The sequence below is a fragment of the Zingiber officinale genome, chromosome 6B, assembly GCF_018446385.1.
Source record: "Zingiber officinale cultivar Zhangliang chromosome 6B, Zo_v1.1, whole genome shotgun sequence".
Lineage (NCBI taxonomy): Eukaryota > Viridiplantae > Streptophyta > Magnoliopsida > Zingiberales > Zingiberaceae > Zingiber > Zingiber officinale.
In genome coordinates, this window is record NC_055996.1 from 117,475,437 (window position 1) to 117,497,642 (window position 22,206).

The following is a 22,206-nucleotide window of genomic DNA, read 5'->3' on the forward strand; positions in this document are numbered from 1 at the left end:
TCAAACAGGCTTTTCTCGAGCCCATAAGTCTCATCTAAATACGCCGTTAGAGATTAATTCTAAAAACAATTTCTAAAAATTTCTAAAAAATTCTGTTAAAGATATTTGTCTATTAAACCTTATTATTTAATTATTATTTGTTATCGTATTTTACACTGGCCTACTCATTCAATGCGTTCAATGTATTTTTTTTATTTTTTAATCAATGTCCGCATGTGGCATGTCCCCACATAGGTAAATTTTATTATTATTATTATTATTATTATTATTATTAACAATCTCTAGTGTTGTGTGTCGCCACCTAATGAAAGGTGTAAAAGAGCGGCATCCATTGTCATCGTTCAGTGGATCTTCTCCACTCGGCTTCCACATGCTGGACCACGTGTGTACAGAGCTCTTGTTGTTGTTGTGTTGCTTCTACTCTAGCCCCCTTTGGTGGTGGGTTTGAATGGATCATTCGACGTTTAGGGACGGCTGCTAGCTCAGGGACCGATTCTTTCCTCCGAGCCGCCTGGGCCTCTTTAATATTGATGTACTCGGTAGCCCGCCCGAGTAGGTGATCGAAGTCTCATGGGAGCTTCCAGATGAGCAACCAAAATAACTTGCCCTCTAAAAGCCCTTGTGAGAATGAACTCACAAGTATCTCCAGAGTGGCTGATGGGACTTCCATAGCCACTTGGTTAAATCTTTTAATGTAGGCCCACAAGGCTTCCTTAGACCCTTGCTTAACCGCGAACAGGTTGACATTCGTCTTCTGGAGACTGTGACTGCTCGCGACGTGTTGCAGGAATGCTGAGCGGAAGTCCTTGAAACTGTAGATCGACCCCATCGGCAGCCGCCTAAACCACCTTTGCGCTAATCCGGATAACGTGGTGAGGAAGACCTGACATTTGACTCTGTCGATGTACTGATGAAGCATGGCCATGTTGTCGAATTTGATGAGATGATCCTCAGGGTTGGTTGCCCTTGTGTACTCTCTGATTGTTAGCGGCGAGTAATATTGCGGCAGCCGATCGTCCAGGATCTCTTGAGAGAATTGCCTATTTATTCGTTCAGGAGAATCGTCGAGCCTTAGTGCTTTACCCTTATGTTTGTCCCAAGCGGGCGCTTCCTCCGATGAGGATCCTTGTGCTTTATCCGTTCGGCCTTGTTCCTCCGAAGGGGTGCGGAACAACCCTCGGTGGTAGGGGATTGGCACATTCGGTGTCTCTCCAAATGTGTCGATCGGCTTGTTGCCCGGACGACCAGCAGCAATGTTTTCTCCTCGACCTTTATGATCAGCTTGTTGACCTATTGCCGATGCTGCTTGTTCATTTGCCTGACGATCAACTATCGCCTGCTGCTGCTCCAACATCTTAGTCGCCCGTGCTTGTATCAGCATGCCAACTCATCTTGCATCAATGTCACGGTGGTGAGTCCTCCAGCTCCTCCATCTCTACGTTTCATATTCAGGTAAGATTTCTACAAACGACGCCAAATATAATCCTATCCTTAAACAGCGAAGATGACAAGCTAAGGATGTGGCTTTAAAGTTGACACAGTAAAGACTCCATGTAGTCCTGCAATACAAAAGTGTCAGTACTGGGCCAGGAAGGTGTTCCTGACATTGACCCTCCGATACTCAAGTCATTCTCCAGCGATCTCAAGAAATGGAGAACTATAGATAAGAGATGTAGAAAACGAAGTTGCACATACTTTTCCCTGTAAATGGAAACCCCCTTTTATAATGTCACTATAGTGGTCATGCATGCATCCCAAAGCATAGGCATGTTTCCCTAGATATAGAAAAAGGTAAGTTAAAAAGTGTCTCTGACACCATTCCTTAAACAATCATACAATCCTCTGATGTGACAGTGGGAAAACTTCTAAAGTATGATTGTTTGCTGGACATGCTTTGTTATTAGCGGCACAAACTCCCAAAAGGATGTGAAAAAATATTTTAGTGAGGTCATGTGCAATCGACCGGAGTCTGCTTAGCTGGGCTGCCTCTGCTCAGCAGTTTCCTTAGGACCTGCCGACTCATCTCTTACCTTGCTTCCTGACTATTGTCAGTCTCTCGCTTTGACCGGACGTGGAGCTCGGTTGGCACGACCAGCTACTACTTAGCTCTCTTTGTCCAGAGGGTCATTTTACCTTACCGAGGAGAGCCCGATTTACTTATCTCTTAAGTTGGTACCATCCGCTCGATAGTAACCAACCCACTTGGTTGTACCTAGCCCGCTCGACCATGCACGGTCTGCTAGGCCGACTTGGATACCTCGTTTCACTCTGTCTTCCACGTCAGTCGATATTCCTTATTTTTACCTATCTTTGGTGGGACCCTCATTATTAATGGATCAATTGGAAAAGATAACAAAAACAATAAGGTGCTGCTCTTGAGAAGAGGAGAAAGAGAGGGAGACGGCAAGCAACGGCTGGAAATCGTTGTTGTTGCTATGAGGAGAGGAAAAACAAACTTACTACACTTGATGTTTGATATTAGTGAATGGGAGAAGAAGAAAGTTAGTGTTGTTGCTGGATTTCTGGAGACCCGACATCCCGCTAGTGCTTCCCGCTCCTCCTCTGCCTTAGCCCACCTCATCAGGTACATCTTCGTTGCCTTCATGTGATCGCAGTCACCTGCCACATCTCAAAACCTGCCACTGGATCTCCAATCCCGAGTCCCAACATTCACGATCACCGGTGCCGAGATCATGAGCTCAGCTTAACAATCGTACCACCAGCGAGCGGTAGAAATACCATCCGACAAATCAAACAGAAGACGTGCAACGATTTTTACAAGGAGTGACGCTTTGGCCTCGCGATTCTTTTTTATTTTTTTCTTCTTTAGCTTCTTTCCCTTCTTTCCGTGGAGTCCTTTTATTCTTTCCCCTCTCCCTTGTAATTTTTGTAATTGAAAAATGATATATGTATCATTTTTTGGGTATATAGTATAATTTTGTGAGTTAAAAGGGTACATGCGTCAATTTTTTTATATATGATGTAATTTTGTGAATAAAAAATGTATATGTGTCATTTTTTTCCATCCGTTGTTTTCAGCCCAATTTTGAGGTGATCGATTTTGGCTCTAAAATCATCCGCTGATGGATTAAATTTCTCTTCCCTCTCAAAATTTTAATGAAGTAAACAACAAAAACTTTTCACTGTAAAAATTTTTCCTTAGTCTTACTTTACGCTCTTCCAAGTAAATATAGCATTACCCTTCCCTACTAATTTTCTTCCCCCGTTAATTCATTTCCTTTCCCTTCCCATCTTTTGAGGTAAAGAGCAATAATGCAGAAATGTTTAAAGATAGATACATAAATACTCCTCTTTTCACCTTCCACTCCACCTTGAACTTTCTAGGTTGATTACATATTTTAGGACCAATTCTTAGTGAGGATAAAATACTTCATTGGATGTCTAATTTTTTCATATAAATAGGCACTGTACTAGGACAAATGTAATTCATAATTGACCCGTTTTAGAGAATGTGGATCCATCCTTAAAGGGTCGTTAAGATGATGGCTTCACCTTTCTACTCTAATAGGTTGATCAGATATTATCTCCATAGTATAGCCAAGTCAATACTTAGATGATAGAGTTGCTTCATTTGGTAAAGAGATAAATTCTCACGAGACTCATTTCTTTGAGAATAAATGTCCTCCCGTATAGGAGGTCACTTGATATGTAATTTATCTCTCTTTATCTTACTACGAGACCAACAATAAGGACCGCTAAGGGGAGCAAAATCACAATTTTTGCTTCATAGGTTGATCAAACATTAACACATTTGTTATGAAAAAAATAAATTATTATCAAACTATTGATAATTTTATGCATATGAATTGCACTTAGTTTTGTTACTTGCTTGGATTTGGCTTGACACTTGTTATCAAATACGAACACTTAGAACAGCAGGCCACATTGCACCAAAGAATTTTAAGTTCAGACATCATATTTGAAAATATCCTAATTATGTTCCTTCTAACCCATGGTACCGGAACACTTTCTTTGTCAAAATGATTTCATTAAACAGCTTGATGAATCATATTCCATATCAAAAATTTACTGGAAATGTCCTTTTAAATACTTGTGCATTGAAATATTAAGACGAATGGTCAAGTATATGAAATTGAAAATTCATCAAGCTATCAAACTATTTCAAAAAACTAAACAGCTTGAAAAGTCATATTTCATATCAAACTTTTATTGAAATTGTCCTAGATAATACTAACGCATTCAGATATTAAAACAAGTCTGCAAGAATATGAAATTGAAAATCTTGATCGGAATTACATCAAAAATTAACTTAGATGATATTTGACATAATTTTGATACAAAATACAGTTTATCAAGTTGTTTAGTGAAACAGCTTGATGGAGAAAAGGAATTTTTGGATAGAATGAATGGGAGTCTGAATTGGCATGTTTGAAGACAGGCCCCTGCTCATTTTTCACAATGGTAGATCATGTTCCCCATCTTCCAGTGAAGCGCCAACACTGAGATCAATCAAAATGTTCCATTCCAAGAGCAGAATAAAGTTAAATCAAGGATGTCAAAAAAGAAAAAAAAAAAATAGATGTCATAAATTTTGTTGATTTTTTTTTCACTGGAATGTACTTACCGTGATTGTGATGAATCAAGTTGCATTGTGACTGGACCATCATTTACCAAATTAACCTGCATGAGTTCAAGAAAGAGGCAACAGTAATGGGAGACTGGCACATGAAGTATCACAATTCCTTTGCCTGAACTGACCTTCATCATTGCTCCAAAAACACCATCTGCACAAATTGAGATAGCATGATAAGGATATAGTGAGCATAATTATCATGATAACTAAGGAAAGATGAGAAATAAATCATGATCAACCAAACTATCTTAGGAGCCTCTTAAGAATAACAAAAATGGATGTTATAGAAATATCATGGAATTAAGTTTTGATCCAAAAAATAGAAAATTCAAAATGATCAGGACTTTATGGAGATCAGATATAGTTATTATTCTCAGAAACCCATTATGGCAGAAAACATTACTTTTAAATTGATATGATTTAATTAAGCTGGGGGGAAATAAATAAATAAAAGCCAAGTAGTATTTCTGAAAATATATAAATTTAGTTATCTACGTATGAACACATACAAAAGCATGTTTAAGTTAATCTTACAATTCACAGAACCAATGAAGGGGATAATCAGATCTAGAGAACTAGATCTTACTAGAAATCGGCAAGAATATGATATGTAATTCATTGTGTTTCCATCAGACAAATTGGGCATCTCATGGTGGCAATGGATATGTATAATGATGAGGATTTGATGTACTAAAAAAATGAAGGACAACAATTGCTAGCATCAAAAACATATATTAGGTTAAATACTACCAAATTTTCAATTACTAGATGAAAGAGGAGATATGTGAAGGTAACGCCAGAAGGCATTTGAAACTAGAGTTAAGATGTTATATCTACCTAATTAAGTTGTATCACATCACAGCTCCATTTGATAATCCAAACAAAAGTGATCACTCAGTTTATTATTTGTATGGTTTTCACTTCAAGAAGAATGAATAGGAATCCAACTTTCTACCACCTCAACTTCTTGAGCAAAGAATAAAGAAAACGAAGACATTTTTCAACTAAGAAGGCTGATTTCTTTATAATGCCAAATCTTGATCTTCATCCATTCAACTATTAAGTATAAATTTTGAACCTGAGAAGATGGAAACATGCAGAAACAAATTATTTGTTCTATTTATCCAAATGTCTGAAAGTGATGCCATAGGATGCTGGAACTTATTAATACATCAGGAACCATGGAATGATAACATTACACATAACTAAACAAAAATTTGCAAGTACTTGTGTGTTTCAGAGAAAAAAATTGGCAAAAAACGAAAGGTATAGCAGTTGTGATTCATAGATGCATTTCATCAATGACTATACAATTATTGGAGAAGAAATATGCTGCTCTAGCACCTTATCTGTACATCTCACAGCGGATGTATCATGGTAGAGAGACCATAATGAGTGTCTTATCAAATCAGATATGATTCATACCTTTAACTGCATCTGAAGTGTATGCCTTGCGAAATTTTTCAACAAGTGACTCATAAAAAGGCTTTGCTTTGTGTGGTGGCATAGCAACATGAAAATCTGGTTTATTACCCTTTAAAATTCCATATAGGGTGAACTGACTCACTGAAAGAAGCAACAATAGAGATAGCTCAGCAAGGACTATATAGCATATGAAATTTGACTCTCAATCGAGGAAACTTGGATTTGCAAGATATACCCAACAGCACTCCAAAATTACACTGTTTAACCTGCCATAGATTTAAAAGAAAGATAACATTTAGAACAAATTTTAATCTATAGTTCTGGCTTTTTTTTTTCCAAGGCAGGATGATTGCAGTTTATTTTTGCCGGAAATGCTTACACTCAGATCCCACCCTTTCCCAGTGTCTAAATTCGGAAACAGCCTCATATTTAAGACCTTCCTGCAGCTGGAATTGCAAAAAAGGATGCTTAAATGTTACATATTACTTTAATAGTGAACATTATATCTTCCCTTGCATGCATTTGTTTATATCTAACCCATAAAGAAGATGAAGTTGTTTGTAAGAACCCATCAATACCAGATCTGGTTTAGAAAACAGAAAAAAATAATTATTTCATTTGTTGCAAATGAATCTGAAGGTAAGATAGGAAAGAATGTAAAAAACTAGTAGTATACAGCACAAGAGCTACTTAAATCTGACTATAAATTGCATAATTATATTTCATTGGACGAGGTTTTAGGATAAGTTGTCAACTAATCAGCTTTACCATGTTCTAAAAGCAGTAAATTTATTCGTGGCACTGGCAGTGTCACTAACTAAGAAAAGAAACGGTTAAATCAGTTATTTAGGCTTGGACCATCTACTCCAACCCGTCCAGGTCCAGCTAGAGAGGAAAGGAGTATGCTAATAAAGTAGCACAAACTGAGTTTTTTTTTTATTATTTTTTTTGTAAAGCTGGCACCTTTGTCTGAAAGCTATCTTGATGTCAGGTCTTCCTCAGAGTCACATGTGGGTGAGGAGGAGAAGGAACATCATGTACCCTTGGCTAAGTTATGGCAAACAGGGCAGAATAGTTCAAAGCATGATGTGGTGGTGCCATAAACCATCAAGGCTGGATGTAGATGATCATGTAGTTAAACAGTTGCACTAAGAATTCTAGCATCCTGATTGGAATGATGCAGGTAGGTCTAACTGGATGGGCTACATTTAAGCAATAAAAAAGGGTAAAATACTATTTCAAATCAATTTAAGCATACAAGCCAAATGAAGGTTGGTTTGTGTAGTTTCCTATTAGAAAGATATTACCATTTAGATGGCTTTCTCTATGTAACTAGATGCTATTACATATTTAGCTTTGCATGTTATGGAGAGGATGTTTTGGTATTTGTCAAACATACGCAAAACAATTAGATATTTTACCATTTCTCTCTGTGTCAAGACATGGTTGTGTTAACCTTTCCTTGGAGAAATAATCCTAGGAATATTTCCATTTTTTCTAGGAATGAGATTCATAGGAATATCAAGCTCTCTAAATCGACCCTAAGTCTAGTATGAAAATTGGGGGGGAGGGCGAAAATATTGGGTTGCCAATGAAGTTTGTATACCATAAGCATTAAGCACTTTTAACACACTTCCCACTACATCATACCCTCTTGTGCAAGGTGTAAGGGAATTTGTCTTACACTCTCCCATGCTGACTTAAGTACACATCACATGCCTTGTGATGTCATGCCACTAGTATGGTTGCCCGTTCTAACTTGGTGTGATTTGTCAAGTCGCCCAGGATTCTTCACCCACCTTCCTTTGATAGTGAGATCCGTTGGATTGGAATGCTGCATTTACATTTTTGCAGATTTGTGTAGTTGGGCTTTCAATAATTCACATGGAATGCCGCATTTAGATTTTCGCAGATTTGTGTAGTTGGGCTTTCAATAATTCACATGGAATGCTGCATTTAGATTTTCGCAGATTTGTGTGGTTGGGCTTTCAATAATTCACATGTAAAATATGATGGATCTTTTAAGAACCTTCTCATTTTCTTATTGTTGATAGGGGCGTTGACAACTCTTGTAACCTTGCATCTTACACATCCTCAGTCCCATGGGAATGACATGACATCCAACAAGCATGGACTAGAGAAGGAAATCATTCGTCTACATTAACAACTCCATAGTGAATCTAGCCTTACAAACTGTTTCCTCTAGTTGCACTATCAGATAAGGCACGTTTTACTTTAGCCCAACCCTATAGATTAGTTTCTTTGGTTCTTATTTTGACTTCTTTGGGATGACCCATTACCAGTATCATCCTTATTCTATTAATTCTCAAGCAATAAACTGTAAAGAATAAACCACTTGTAACACGCACCATCACTAATCCTACATAAATGTCTTCCATTATGAAATGTCAACGACTTCAAATCAATTTTCACATGCTCCATTTCATACGGAAATTGCTCTTCTACAAGTCATAAACTCAATCAAGAATCGTTAATGTGTAACCGTCTCAATTGAACATGAAAAAGTTTGGATCTACATGGAAATCCCAGTAAATATGACAAATGAATGGTGCATGGCACAAGTCAAGTAAACAGAATCCAACAACTAGAAGAGAGAGGAAGTAAACAAACGAAAGATCAAAGAAGTAGGCAAGCGTACATGTGTTCGGCATCTGCATCGGTGTCGGATTCGTGGACGCCAACGAGGACGAGTAGGCCGGGACCGATCTCCGACACCACGCGGTCCTCCACCTGCACACAAAGTAGACCGTTGGGAAGAGAAATCTTCCATAGATCGACGGGGAAAACTAACCTCGACTCTGGCCGAGAGGACTCGCTGCACCACCGCCCTCATGTCTCGACTCTTCCATAAATCACAGCATCCTGAGCGAACATGTGATAGGTGGGTGAGTTTCGACCCCATGATTTCATGTGGCAAGCATCCCACCACATACCAACTCGGATGACCTGTGAGATCTATAATTATGTTTTAATGACACTTATTAAAATGGATTAATTTTAAAAATAAAATATTTAATTAGATCCTTTACCGTGACAAATTTTATAAATGTCATTATACTTATAAATTAATAAACATATTAATTTTTGTTACCCTAAATCATTAGTACGCTCTTTCTTCTTTGCACATCGTCTCCTCTTCTCTCCACGCTAGGGGTGAGCAAAAATTCGGTAAAATCGAATTAACCGAACCGAACCGACCGAATTTAGAAATTCGGTTCGGTTAATTCGGTTTTCATTTTTTTTTTTTAAATTTGGTTCGGTTTTCGATGAATTCGGTTCGGTTTCGGTTTTATGTTTTGTAATTCGGTTAAACCGAATAAAAATATTTATTAATTTATTTTTATTTAAAAATATAATAAATAAAATAAAATCTCTTCTTTTTTTAATTAAAATCAAATAAAGTTTTAAAATTCGGTTTAATCGGTTTATTCGGTCAAAAATCGAATTAACTGATCTTTTATCGGTTCGGTTGGTTCAGTTGTTGTAGAGAATTCAGTTGGTTCGGTTGGTTGAAAACAAAATCGATTTATTCGGTTTTCGGTCTATTCGGTTCGGTCGGTTCGATTTTGACCGAATGCTCATCACTACTCCACGCCATCTCCTCCCTCTCTGCACTACAGCGCTACTGATAGAAACCCGAGGTATATCACGTAGAAAAATTGAAAGAAAAAAAATATAAAAGGGATAGAGTGATCACTTCGAGGGGATCGACCTTCAATAATCAAATGAAATTGATTAACTAAAAGAGAAATTATTTGTCCTCCAAAATTACATAAGGTCTTTTTAAATAAAGACCTAAACTACTTTTTCAAAAAAAAAATTAAAAGAAAAATAAAATAAAAAATATATTTTAAAAAGAAAATGTCTTATTAAAACTTATCTTAAAAAAAAAAAAGTCTAAAACTTATTTTAAAAAAGGAAATAAAGTTAAAGGATTTATTTGAATAGATATATTAAAGGGTCTTATCATTCCACCGCCCTTAAAAACAACCTTATCCTTAAGATTGTTTATCAATAAACTCTGGAAAATTTTCTTGAATAGTATCATATAAATCCCAATATTACATCGCCGATAGATAAATTGTCCCACTGAATTAATAGCTCAACCGTCACCTGATTATTCTTCACAAGTCTCCTTTCTAAAATAGCATAAGGTTGAAATTTAACTTCACCATTTGAATTCACTTCAAGAAGGTATTGTTGAGAAGTAAATTTATCGCCTAATTTATTCTTTAAACAAGACATGTGAAATACAGGGTGTATTTTAGAATCTTTTGGAAGCTCCAAGCGATAAACAATAGGTCCAATACGCTCTATCACTTTATAAGGGCCATAAAATTTCGATGACAACTTCATTGAGGTTGAAGGACGGATTGAAACTTGTTTGCATGGTTGAAGTCTTAAAAAAACCCAATCTCTTATTGCAAATTCTTTTTCCGAACGATGCTTGTTAGCCAGTTGCTTCATTCTTGTTTGTGCATTGCATAAGTTGTTTTTCAAAAGTTGCAATATTTGGTCCCACCACAAAAAAAACCAGTGTTTCCGACGGAATTATCGACGGAATTAATATGCTGTCGGTAATATCATTAGTTTACCGACGGAATAAATCATTCCGTCGGTATAACAGCGTGATACCGACGGAATTAATATTCCGTCGGTAAACTAATGATATTACCGACGGAATAAGCGATCCCGTCGGTAATTTACCGACGGAATTACTAATTCCGTCGGTAAACTTAAAGTGTACCGACGGAATATGAATTCCGTCGGCAAGTTCCCCTAAAAAAACCCTAACCTCCCTCCTGTTTCCCTCACGCGCGCGCGCCCGACGGCTTCGTTCTCCCGTTCCCGATCGCTTCGTTCTCCCGTTCCCGATCGCAGGTTAGTTTTTGGTTTTGTTTTTTTTTCCTTTTTTCCGGCGAGCGGCAGTTGCCGCCGGCCTTCGCCCACACGCGGCGGCGCGTGCCCGCAGTGGGCTTCCTCGCCCGCAGCGGGTTTTTGCGCGTGCCGTCGGCGATCCTCCACTCGCTCGCCGCCGCTTCTCTCGGCCTCTCGCCACCCAGCAAGCAGGCCTCCCGCCCCGGCGGCGGCCGCCGCCTCCTCGTCGGCCTCCCCCGCCGCCCGTTCCCCTTCCTTCTCCTCCTCTTCCTCCTCGCCGCCCTGGGGACAATTCGCGCCGGCCTCCCCCTCCCCCCTATACCCCCCTGCCCCCACCTACCCCGCCGCCGCCCGCTCTCCTCGTCCTCCTCCCTCTCGCTCTCCGAGCTAAATTATTTTTATTTTGTAAACATGTAGCATTTGTTGCTCTTCTCCAATTGACCTACACATATTCGGTAAAATTTACTAAATTATACTGTATGTCATTTAACATGATTAAAGTTAGAAATATGTTATGTTAGTATGTTAATTTATAGCATAATATAGTCCGTTTGTTTGTTTTGTGTTAGTATCTTAATGTATGTTAATTTTTAGTTCTCAATATATTAGTTTTAGGTAAAAATGTCTATGAACAAAGCTTGGATGTACAATCGATTAGAAAAAGGATTTATCAGAGATGATTTTATTGCTGAAGTTGAACAGTTTGTGAACTTTGCTAAAAGTCACCCTGAATGTATGAATGGTGCTGAGTTACGGTGTCCATGCAATCATAAAAAATGTCAAAATAGAGCTTTCCGTGATGAGGATACTGTAAAAATGCATATATGTAGAAATGGTTTTGTGCCAAATTACTACAATTGGTACTGTCACGGAGAACCTTATTTATATGAACCAATTGGACCTTCTGGTGGTTCGTCATCCAGGGCAACAGTTACTGATCCTGAAGCATCAATTAATATTGATATCGCAATGCAATCAATGGTTCATGATACGATAAATGCTACAGTTGATTATTCTAATATAGATGAAACACCAACACCTGAATATCAGCAACTATATGAAATGTTAAAGGCTAGTGAAAGAGAAGTGTGGAAAGACATTCCCTCAGGTCATTCTCAATTATCAGCTACTGCAAGGTTATTAAATATGAAAGCAGAACATCATTTTTCAGAAAGATGTTACGACGACATTTGTCAGTTGATGTCAGAATTGCTTCCTGCTGATAACATAATGACGGATAGTTTTTACAGTACAAAAAAATTGATCAGAGGTTTAGGTTTGCCTGTGGAGAAAATTGATTGTTGTATAAATAACTGCATGATATTTTGGAATGAAGACAATGATCTGCGTGAATGCAAAATCTGTACACACCCTCGTTATAAGCATGATACTCGCATACCTGGGCAGAAGAAGAAAAAAATAGCATGGAAAGTGATGTATTATTTTCCGTTAACTGCTAGACTTCAACGTTTGTATGCATCTGCTACTACAGCTTGCCATATGACGTGGCATCATGAGCATGAGCACGATGGAGGTATAATGTGTCATCCTTCTGATTCACCTGCATGGAAACATCTAGATGCTGTATTTCCTTCATTTGCAATGGAACCACGTAATGTGAGATTGGGACTTTCTGCAGATGGATTTCAACCATTTGGACAGTCAGGACAACAATATTCATCTTGGCCGGTTATATTAACACCTTACAATTTACCGCCATGGATGTGTATGAAAGATGAATTTATGTTCCTTACAGTACTTATTCCTGGTCCAACCAATCCCAAAGAGAAGATAGATGTTTTCTTACAACCTCTTATTGCAGAGTTAAATGAATTATGGAATGTAGGGTCGGTGATTTATGATGTTGCAAGCAAAACTAATTTTAGATTGCATGCTGCATTATTATGGACGATCAGTGATTTTCCAGCATACTCAATGTTATCGGGTTGGAGCACAGCTGGTAAATTAGCATGTCCACACTGCATGACTGATTCTGATGCATTTTCATTACCTTACAGTGGGAAGGTGTCTTGGTTTGATAATCACCGTAAATTTTTACCACTTGATCACTCTTTTAGGCGAAATAAGAAAAATTTCTTAAAAAATGTTGTAGTCAGAAAATCCCCGCCACTCCATGCTTCAGGTGAACAAATCATTGAGCAAATTGATAGTTATGGATTTCTACCAGTATCACAATCTGGTTCTGATGAGATAAATAAATATATTGTTAGGATGTGCAAGTGTGGTTGGAAGAAAAGGAGTATTTTTTGGGAGTTACCGTATTGGAAGTATCTGCTTATTCGACATAATTTAGATGTTATGCATATTGAGAAAAATTTCTTCGATAATATCTTTAATACTGTGATGAATGTGCCTGGAAGAACTAAAGACACTGCAAAATCACGTGAGGAATTAAAAGACCTAGTCAATAGACCAGAGTTGCATCAAGATGAAATAACTAATAGATTTCCAAAGGCTTGTTATACATTGGACAAAGATGGCAAGCAAGCTTTATGTAATTGGTTGAAAGAAATCAAATTTCCAGATGGTTATGCATCAAATATGGGTCGATGCGTGGATATGAATAGATTAAAGATGTTTGGAATGAAAAGTCATGACTGTCATGTATTTATGCAAAGACTTATTCCAGTAGCTTTCCATGACTTACTTCCTCAAAATGTTTGGCAAGCACTCACTGAATTGAGTCTATTTTTTAGAGATTTGACATCAAGGTGTATTACGATAGATGATATGCTTCGGCTAGAAACAGACATTCCACTCATATTATGTAAACTGGAGCGCATATTTCCACCAAGTTTTTTTGATTCAATGGAACATCTACCAGTACATTTACCATACGAGGCACAAATAGCATGTCCTGTGCAGTACAGATGGATGTATCCATTTGAACGGTTTTTGAGGAAATTAAAAATAATGTTCGTAACAAAGCAAGAGTTGAAGGTCAATATGCAATGCTTATCTAGTAGAAGAAGCATCTTCTTTCTGCTCATATTATTTTGTTGATAGTGTGCAAACAAGACATCGCAAGTGTCCTAGAAATTCGATGATGCTTGTCAGTCGATAGATCCATCTATGCTTTCTATTTTTAAGTTTCTGGTAAGTTAATGGGTGCATCGCTTGCTAGATGGTTAACCGAGGAAGAATATCATGCTGCAAGAACATATATACTCTTAAATTGTGAAGAGGTCAAACCATACATAAAGTAAGTAAACTTCTTAAATCAAACAATTATCATTTGTTTAATTATTTTGCTTGATATCCCAATTTTAATATAATTACTTATTTTCTCAGCTTATACGAACAACAATTATATCTCCAAAATCCATCAATTGGTGCAACTGAGGTAGCTACAAAGTTAGAGACCGAATTTGCATTGTGGTTTCAAATATATGTAAGTTAGAAAATTTGTGAAATTTTTAAGTTCATGTTTATTAAGAAGTGTACTAAGATATATGTTACTTATTTTTATAGGTGAAAGATCGTAGAATATCAAATGTGCAAGATGATAGGATAATGAATATTGCATCAGGACCCCTTCGTAAAATAAAGGTGTATTCTGGTTACTATGTTAATGGTCTTAAATTCCACGTGGCACAACGAGATTCACGAAGATTAACTTATAATTCTGGTGTTTGCGTCAAAGGATATGTGGACAACAATAACACTGAATTTGATTATTATGGTAGACTTGATGAAATCATAGAGATTGAATATCCTGCATTACCAATAAAGAGATGTGTGTTGTTCAAATATTCATGGTATGATCCGACCCCAAGAATAGGTACTCGAATTCATCCAAATTATAATTTAGTTGAGGTTAATGCAAATAAAAGATTCAACAAGTTTGAGCCTTTTATTTTCGGAATACAAGCGGGTCAAGTTTTTTATCTTGAATACCCTACGAAGAGAAGAAGATCTAGTGAATGGTTGTCTGTTTGTCGAATCAAGCCTCGCTCGACCATAGAGATGCCGAATACAATCACTGCTCAAAACCATGATGCATTTCAGAATAATGAAGTGGAGATATATTCAGTTGATTTACAACACCAATCTACTTCTCAATTGCTTGTAGATGCTAATGACATTTACGAAGAGATGGATGATGGGGAGATGTCCAACAGTGAGGATGAAGTTGAACTAAGCTCATCTAGCAATGAGGACATAGAAACTGTTAATGTTGACTAGTCAGATGTTAATGATGATTAAATATTAACATTATTATTTCCGTCGATAAGTAGATTTCCTTAATATTTTGTATTTATATTATCAGGTTTTTAGACCTTTTATGATGTGTTGCAATGTTATTTTGTAGATATTATCATGGCAGAGCAGCAGGCTGTGGCACCCCGTGGCCACAAAGTCCTTACCGTTGTCGGGGACTCGTAAGTATATTGTCTTATTAATTATTCAAGTTTATATATAACATTAGTTATAATATATTTCTCATAACCTAAAGGTCTATTTTTGTGCAGGTTCACTCCGGATGGGCACAGAGTTGCCACATATATCACTGCAAAATTTAAGGAACGAGTTAGCGCGTCTGGTACTACATGGAGGCATGTAGACCAGGAGATGAAGCTATTTTATTATAATGAATTTGTGGTGAGTAAATTTAATATATTTAATTCATATTCTATAATATAGTTATCATTTATATCATTTAAACTAAATGTTTAACTTATAATTATAGAAAAGATATACTTGGGTGGACGGACAAGAAGATCAATTTAAAGCTACATGGAATACTTATTGTGCCAAACTCTACAGAGATCATATGTATTACATGAGAAAGAAGGGCACTAGGCCTGCGTATGTTTCGGAGGTGATATGGAGTGCATGGACGGCCACCTGGGCTGCAGAAAGGTGGCAAGCTAATGCCGAAAAGGCAAAAGCAAATAGGAATACAGAACCAGGTGGCCCGAGCACCGGAACCGCTCGGCATACGTCAGGATCCAGATCTATTGTTGAGCATACCATTGATCTGGTGAGTATAATTTAAAATTATACTTTATAACAAATTTTGTATTTATTACCAACCTTGTATTGTTGAGCATATTAATTTTTTCCTTAATTTATAAATGTAGGAACGTGAGCTTGCCCGACAGCCTACATGTATGGAGATTTTTCTGAAGACCCACAAGAAGAAAGATGGGTCATTTGTTGATTCTCGATCTCAAATTCTACATGTAAGATAATTAACTTTATTACATTTGTTCATTTATATCTTGATTAGTAATTAGTAATACATATCAAATTGGATACTATATTATTTTTTATGCAGCAAGAAATGACAGAACGGGTGGCTCAGGCATCTCAGCCATCAGCAGAGGGTGGAGAGTCACAGTCTTTATCCACCGACGATCTAAATGAGATATATTATGATGTTGTCGGTGGAAGGACAAAAAACTCCACCCTCTACGGCCTTGGCTCTCAGGCCAAAGTGGCATTTGATCATTTGAGGAATCCAGTAGGCCGTGCTAGTTCCTCTTCTTCTGGTGAGATGCAGTCTTTAAGACGTGAAAATCAAGAACTGCGGTCTCAGCTGAAATCAATGGATCAGAGGATGGCTGATATGGATCAGTGGAGAGCTGATGAGGAGAAGAAGAGAGCTGAACGTGACAAGAGTAATGAAGATCTCATGGCCCAAATGCGGGCAATCGTGGCTTCTTTCACCCAAGCATCACAGGGATCTGAGTCACAGGAGACTCCAGATCTATCAGACGGTGGTCGTTAGCTTTTTGAGGTTTGTTAGTTCAGCTATACTTTAGTTTTTTATTTATTATATAGAACGTGAGCCTGTTTTGATATTATAACATGTTTATTTCTAAAGGTTTTATTACTATATGTTTCAGGAGTCACGTTCAGTTATATATACATATTGGCTCTTCACTACATCATTTGCTCACTTTTTGTTCAGGTATTATTTCATATAAAATTCTTAATATATAAATATGCAAACTGTTTATTTAAACATCATTTTGTATTTGTCTTTTTACAGGATTTTCTCTACGATTTCCCGTTCTTGTATTATTGGGACTACATTTTAGTTCGGTATGTGTTATGTAAACTTGATTTTTGATATGGATATGTGTAGAATATATATTCTGTAGATTTAGTTAGCTATGGATTATATGGAATATGGTTTTTTTTGTGGATTTTATTAGTTTGTGATTATCATATGATAGATATATGTGTGTAGATTATATTTGATGTAGATTATATTTATTGTGGATTGTATTTGTTGTGTGGATATTGTATGAAACCATCGAGTGTGATGGTTTGTTTATATATGTGGAAAATGTATATGGGAACAACGTGTAAACGAAAAGAAGTTGGAAATTTTTTTTTGAAATTCCGACGGATTACCGACGGAAAATATTCCGTCGGTAATTATCGAACTTTTAGTTCGATGCATCACTTCGGGCAACCGACGGAACAGGATGATCCGTCGGTGATTACCGACGGAAAAAGTTGTTCCGTCGGTAATTACCGACGGAAAAGGGATTTTCCGTCGGTAATTACCGACGGATTATCCTGTTCCGTCGGTAAATACCGACGGATCAGCCTTTTCCGTCGGTATTTACCGACGGAAGATGTTGTTCCGTCGGAGAATGTCGCTCAATCGGTGATGGAGAATATCGTTATTATACCGACGGAATGTATTTTCTGTCGGTACGTTACCGACAGAAACTTAATTTCCGTCGGTATAAAATACCGTCAGAATTCTGTTTCCGTCGGTAATAGAAGCCGGCGGATATTTTACCAACAGAAATTATTCTGTCGGAATTCCGTCGCTATATGTCTATAGCGACGGAATTCCGACGGATAAATCTGTCGGTAATGCTGGTTTTTTTTGTAGTGTCCCTTGTGCGTAGGTTTTGGTCGACTTGATGCACATTTGTTGATCCACGTGTGTATGAGCTAACTGAGGGTGGTATACATCCATAAACGGCCTCAAATGGGGTAATCTTAGTAGCTGAGTGGTAGGTCATATTGTACCACTATTCTGCACAAGGAAATCAACAAACCGACTCCTTAGGTCTATCACTAGTTAAGCAACGTAAATAATTCTCTAAACATCGATTAACCACCTCTGTTTGTCCATCAAACTGTGGGTAGTAGAATGTGCTAAAATTAAGTTTAGTGTCTTGCAATTGGAATAATTCTCTCTAAAATTTACTTGTGAAAACCTGATCTCTATCAGTGACAATAGATCTTGGTAGACCATGTAGTTTGATTATATGGTCAACAAATGCTAAGCAACACGGGCAGTTGTATAAGGATGTGATAATGTACAAAAATGGGCATATTTTGTCAGATGATCAACGACCACCATGATAGTAGTTTGTCCTTGTGAAGTGGGTAACCCATCTACGAAATCCATGGAAATGTTAGCCCATATTTGTTCAGGTATAGGAAGGGATTGAAGAAGACATGGTCTTGCTACATTTTCTCCTTTGTTTCTTTGACATATATCACATTTAGCAACAAAGTTTTTGGTGTCTTTCTTCATTCCCTTTCAATAGAAAGCTCTTGAAATCCATTTATATGTGCGTAGGAAGCCAGAATGCCCTGCAATTTGTGAACAATGAAATTCCTCCAGTATTACTTCCTTTTCAACTAAGTTTGTTGGAAGGAAGATTGTGTTTTTATATCGCAAAATTTCTCCATCCTAAGAATAGTGGGGTTCTGCCAATGAATTTTGTAATATGTTTTGGATGAGAGCCTGTGTCGTTGAATAGTGTAATATCTTTTATGTTGTCCATGTTTTTGCAAGTTACTAAAGTTATAGTAGCAAACTCTATTTGGTTAAGAAGACGAGATAAAACATCAGCTACTGTATTTTCTGTTTCCTTCTTATAAACGATTTCATAATCATATCCTAAATTTCTCTTGATCGGCCAAGAAGATAGGGTCCCCATTTTGTAACGGCATGTATGATAGCCAACATTTCCTTATTATAAATTGACATATGTTGATATAAAGGATGTAAGAAGAAGAATAGAGAAAGAGCATGAATAATATGAGAGTAATAAAATCTATTGTTCATTGATATTTGCCCTAAGGACAATACAATACATAATGTTCAAAAAGTACTTGGTCAATTAACCAATTAATAAATAATAGAATTATTCTAATAATTATAACATAATTATTAGAATAATCCAAATACTAATTTGATTTGATTTGGTGATTTAATCTGGTCAATTCTGGTAATTCTCTTTTATCTCTTTTACCCTCCGACTAACTTAACGGGAGATCTTTGACGTTGAGTTTGGTTGCTAACTTGTTAAAACATTGTCTAGATAATGGCTTAGTAAATATATCAGCGATTTGATTTTCAGCAGAAATATAAGAGACAGATAACTGCTTTGTGGCCACACATTCATGAACAAAATGAAAATCAATTTCTACATGTTTTATACGAGAATGAAAGATTGGATTTGCTGTGAGATATGTTGCTCCAATATTGTCGCACCAAATTTTTAGTGCAATATTTGATGCAAGATGAAGTTCAGAGAGAAGTAATTAAAGCCAAATAATTTTTGACGTTGTATTTGCTATAGCTTTATATTCTGCCTCAGTGCTTGAACGAGATGTTGTAGGTTACTTTTTCGAATTCCATGAAATAAGATTTCATCCAAGAAATATTGCATATCCACTAGTAGAGCATCTATCTTCAGGAGAACTTGCCCAATCTGCATCACTATATGCATGTAAATCTCGAGACGATTGACGATATAAAAGAAGACCATGTAGAATAGTACCTTTGAGATAGCGAAGTATTCTTTTTTACATTATCCCAATTTTGTTCAGTTGGAGCATACATGAATTGACAAGCACGATTTACCGTAAAAGTAATATTAGGGCGTGTGATAGTGATATATTGTAAGGCTCAACAATACTTCGATAAATTTGTGGATCAAACAAAGTAGAAAAGGATGAAGTTGGAGAGTTGTTTATAGCAATTGATGTAGAGACCGGACGTGCTCCATCCATTTTGGCTCTTTGAAGAAGTCTAGTAATGTATTTGCTCTGAAAGAGAAGATAGCCATCCTCATATAGAATAAGCTCAATACCAAGAAAAAAATGAGCAATACCCAAATCTCGAGTAAGAAATTCTTGATTGAGAAGACTTAATAAAGTTGTAATACCCTTGTGATCATTGCCGATTATCAAAATGTCGTCCACATAAATAAGAAAAAATATCATAGATCCTTTATTATATTTGTGAATTAAAGATGAGTCAGTCTTTAATACAGAAAATCATTGAGCTTGTAATCAATTAGATAGTCGATGAAACCATGCACGAGGAGCTTGTCGAAGACCATATAAGGATTTCTTAAGTTGACAAACATGAGATGGAAATTGTAGATGAATGAACACAGGTGGTTGCTCCATAAATACAATTTCCTCAAGATGACCATGGAGAAACGCATTTGAAATGTCCAATTATCGTACAGGCTAATTAGAACTAACAGCTATTGATAATAATAGTCTGACAGATGTAATTTTGATGACTGGGCTAAAAGTGTCATTAAAGTCAATACTTGGTTGTTGAGTAAATCCTATAGCTACAAGTCAAGCTTTGTGTCATTCAAGAGAACCATCAGCTCGATGCTTAAGACGGAATACCCATTTAGAGTCCACAACATTCATTGAGGGAGTGCACGGAACTAGACTCCATGTTCCATTTCGAAGAAGTGCATCAAATTCTGTAGCCATTACACTACGCCAGTTTGGATCCTTGCTTGCTTGTGTAAAACAAGTTGGTTCAATAAATTTTGAAGAGACCATTAGAGCTCGTGGAAGGGGATATCGAGTTGCATTTGGTGGGCAACGCTTATAAATGCCACTAACAGGAAACATGCGACGAGGAGCATTATCATCTGAATCACTTGTTAATGGCGACGAGGAAATAGGCTGACATGGTGATGTAGATGATGAACTTGCATTATCCGAGAATCTAGAACTAGGGAGCATATTATCTTCGACCGACGAGGCTTCCAAGATTGGAGCAGCGACTTGAGGTGATTCTGATGGTATAGGGGAGTTATTAGAGAGTTTCGGAGTAGGACCTAGGATGTCATCACTTCTGATAATATTAGGTGGCATTAAGAATGTGCCACTTGTATCTGGAGGAGAGATCGAAGAAGCTACCGAAAAAGAGAAGAGAGACTCATCAAAAGTAACATATTGTGAAATATAAATTTATCCTGTTGGTATATGCAAGCAATGATAACCATGGTGCAAATTGCTATAACCAAGAAAAACACATTGTAGTGAACGAGAGTCAAGTTTATGTTTAGAATAGGAGAGTAACAATGGATAACATGCGCAACCAAAAATTTGAAGGAAAGTACAATCAACGGTTTGATTATAAAGTTTTTCAAAAGAACACTTATGATTGAGCAATGGAGTAGGAAATCGATTTATGAGATAAACTGCAGTGCTAACAGTTTTATCCCAAAATTTACGCGGAACCGATGCATGATGAAGAAGAGCTAAGGCAGTTTCAACTATATGTCTATGTTTTCTCTCAGTAGGACCATTTTGTTCTGGAGTGTGAGGACAAAAAACTCAATGGACAATTCCACAAGAGACAAGATGACGATGGAGAGTTTGATATTCGCCTCCCCAATCAGAATGAAAAGAGAGTATTTTACGATTAAAATATCGTTCAACTTGAAGTTAAAAATTACAGAATATATCAAATAAATCATATTCCTTCTCATATGATAGAGCCAAGTATATTTACTAAAATAATCAATGAAGGTAACATAATATTGAAAACCTTGATTAGACAAAATAGGTGCAGGGCCCTAAACATTAGAATGAATTATTTCAAGTGGAAATTAGAAACATAATCAAATGAAGAGAAAGGTAGTTTATGACTTTTAGATTCTATGCAGACCCTACATGAGTGAGATGGAGAGGAGGTAATAGAAGTAGGTAAACCAAACCTATTGATGATTGACTGAACAATACAAAGGGAAGGATGACCAAGTTGAGCATGCCAAGCTGATTTATTTGTGCGTTCACCAATAAAAGCTTTGATGGAAGAACTCTAAAGATAGTAGAGGCCATTTTTTATTCTCCCATAAAACACAATAATATTTGTTCCTCTATCTTTTATAAGATAATGATTACGATGAAACTCAAAAATGACATTGTAATTATCAAGACAAAATTAACATGTAGAAAGTAAATTTTTAGTGATAGATGGAACATGAAAGACATTCCAC

The 22,206-nt window shown here is 36.9% G+C and overlaps 1 protein-coding gene across 1 annotated transcript; it reads right to left on the bottom strand.

Annotated features, from left to right (window-relative positions):
* Positions 1–4,435: 4,435 nt before the first annotated feature.
* Positions 4,436–6,215, bottom strand: LOC121991447 (D-aminoacyl-tRNA deacylase 1-like; the record flags this gene model as incomplete). The annotated part of the gene is made up of 4 exons (XM_042545447.1): positions 4,436–4,481; positions 4,607–4,662; positions 4,741–4,766; positions 6,041–6,215. Coding segments are annotated over 4 exons (303 nt in total), but the record flags the coding sequence as incomplete, so codon positions are not given.
* Positions 6,216–22,206: the final 15,991 nt, after the last annotated feature.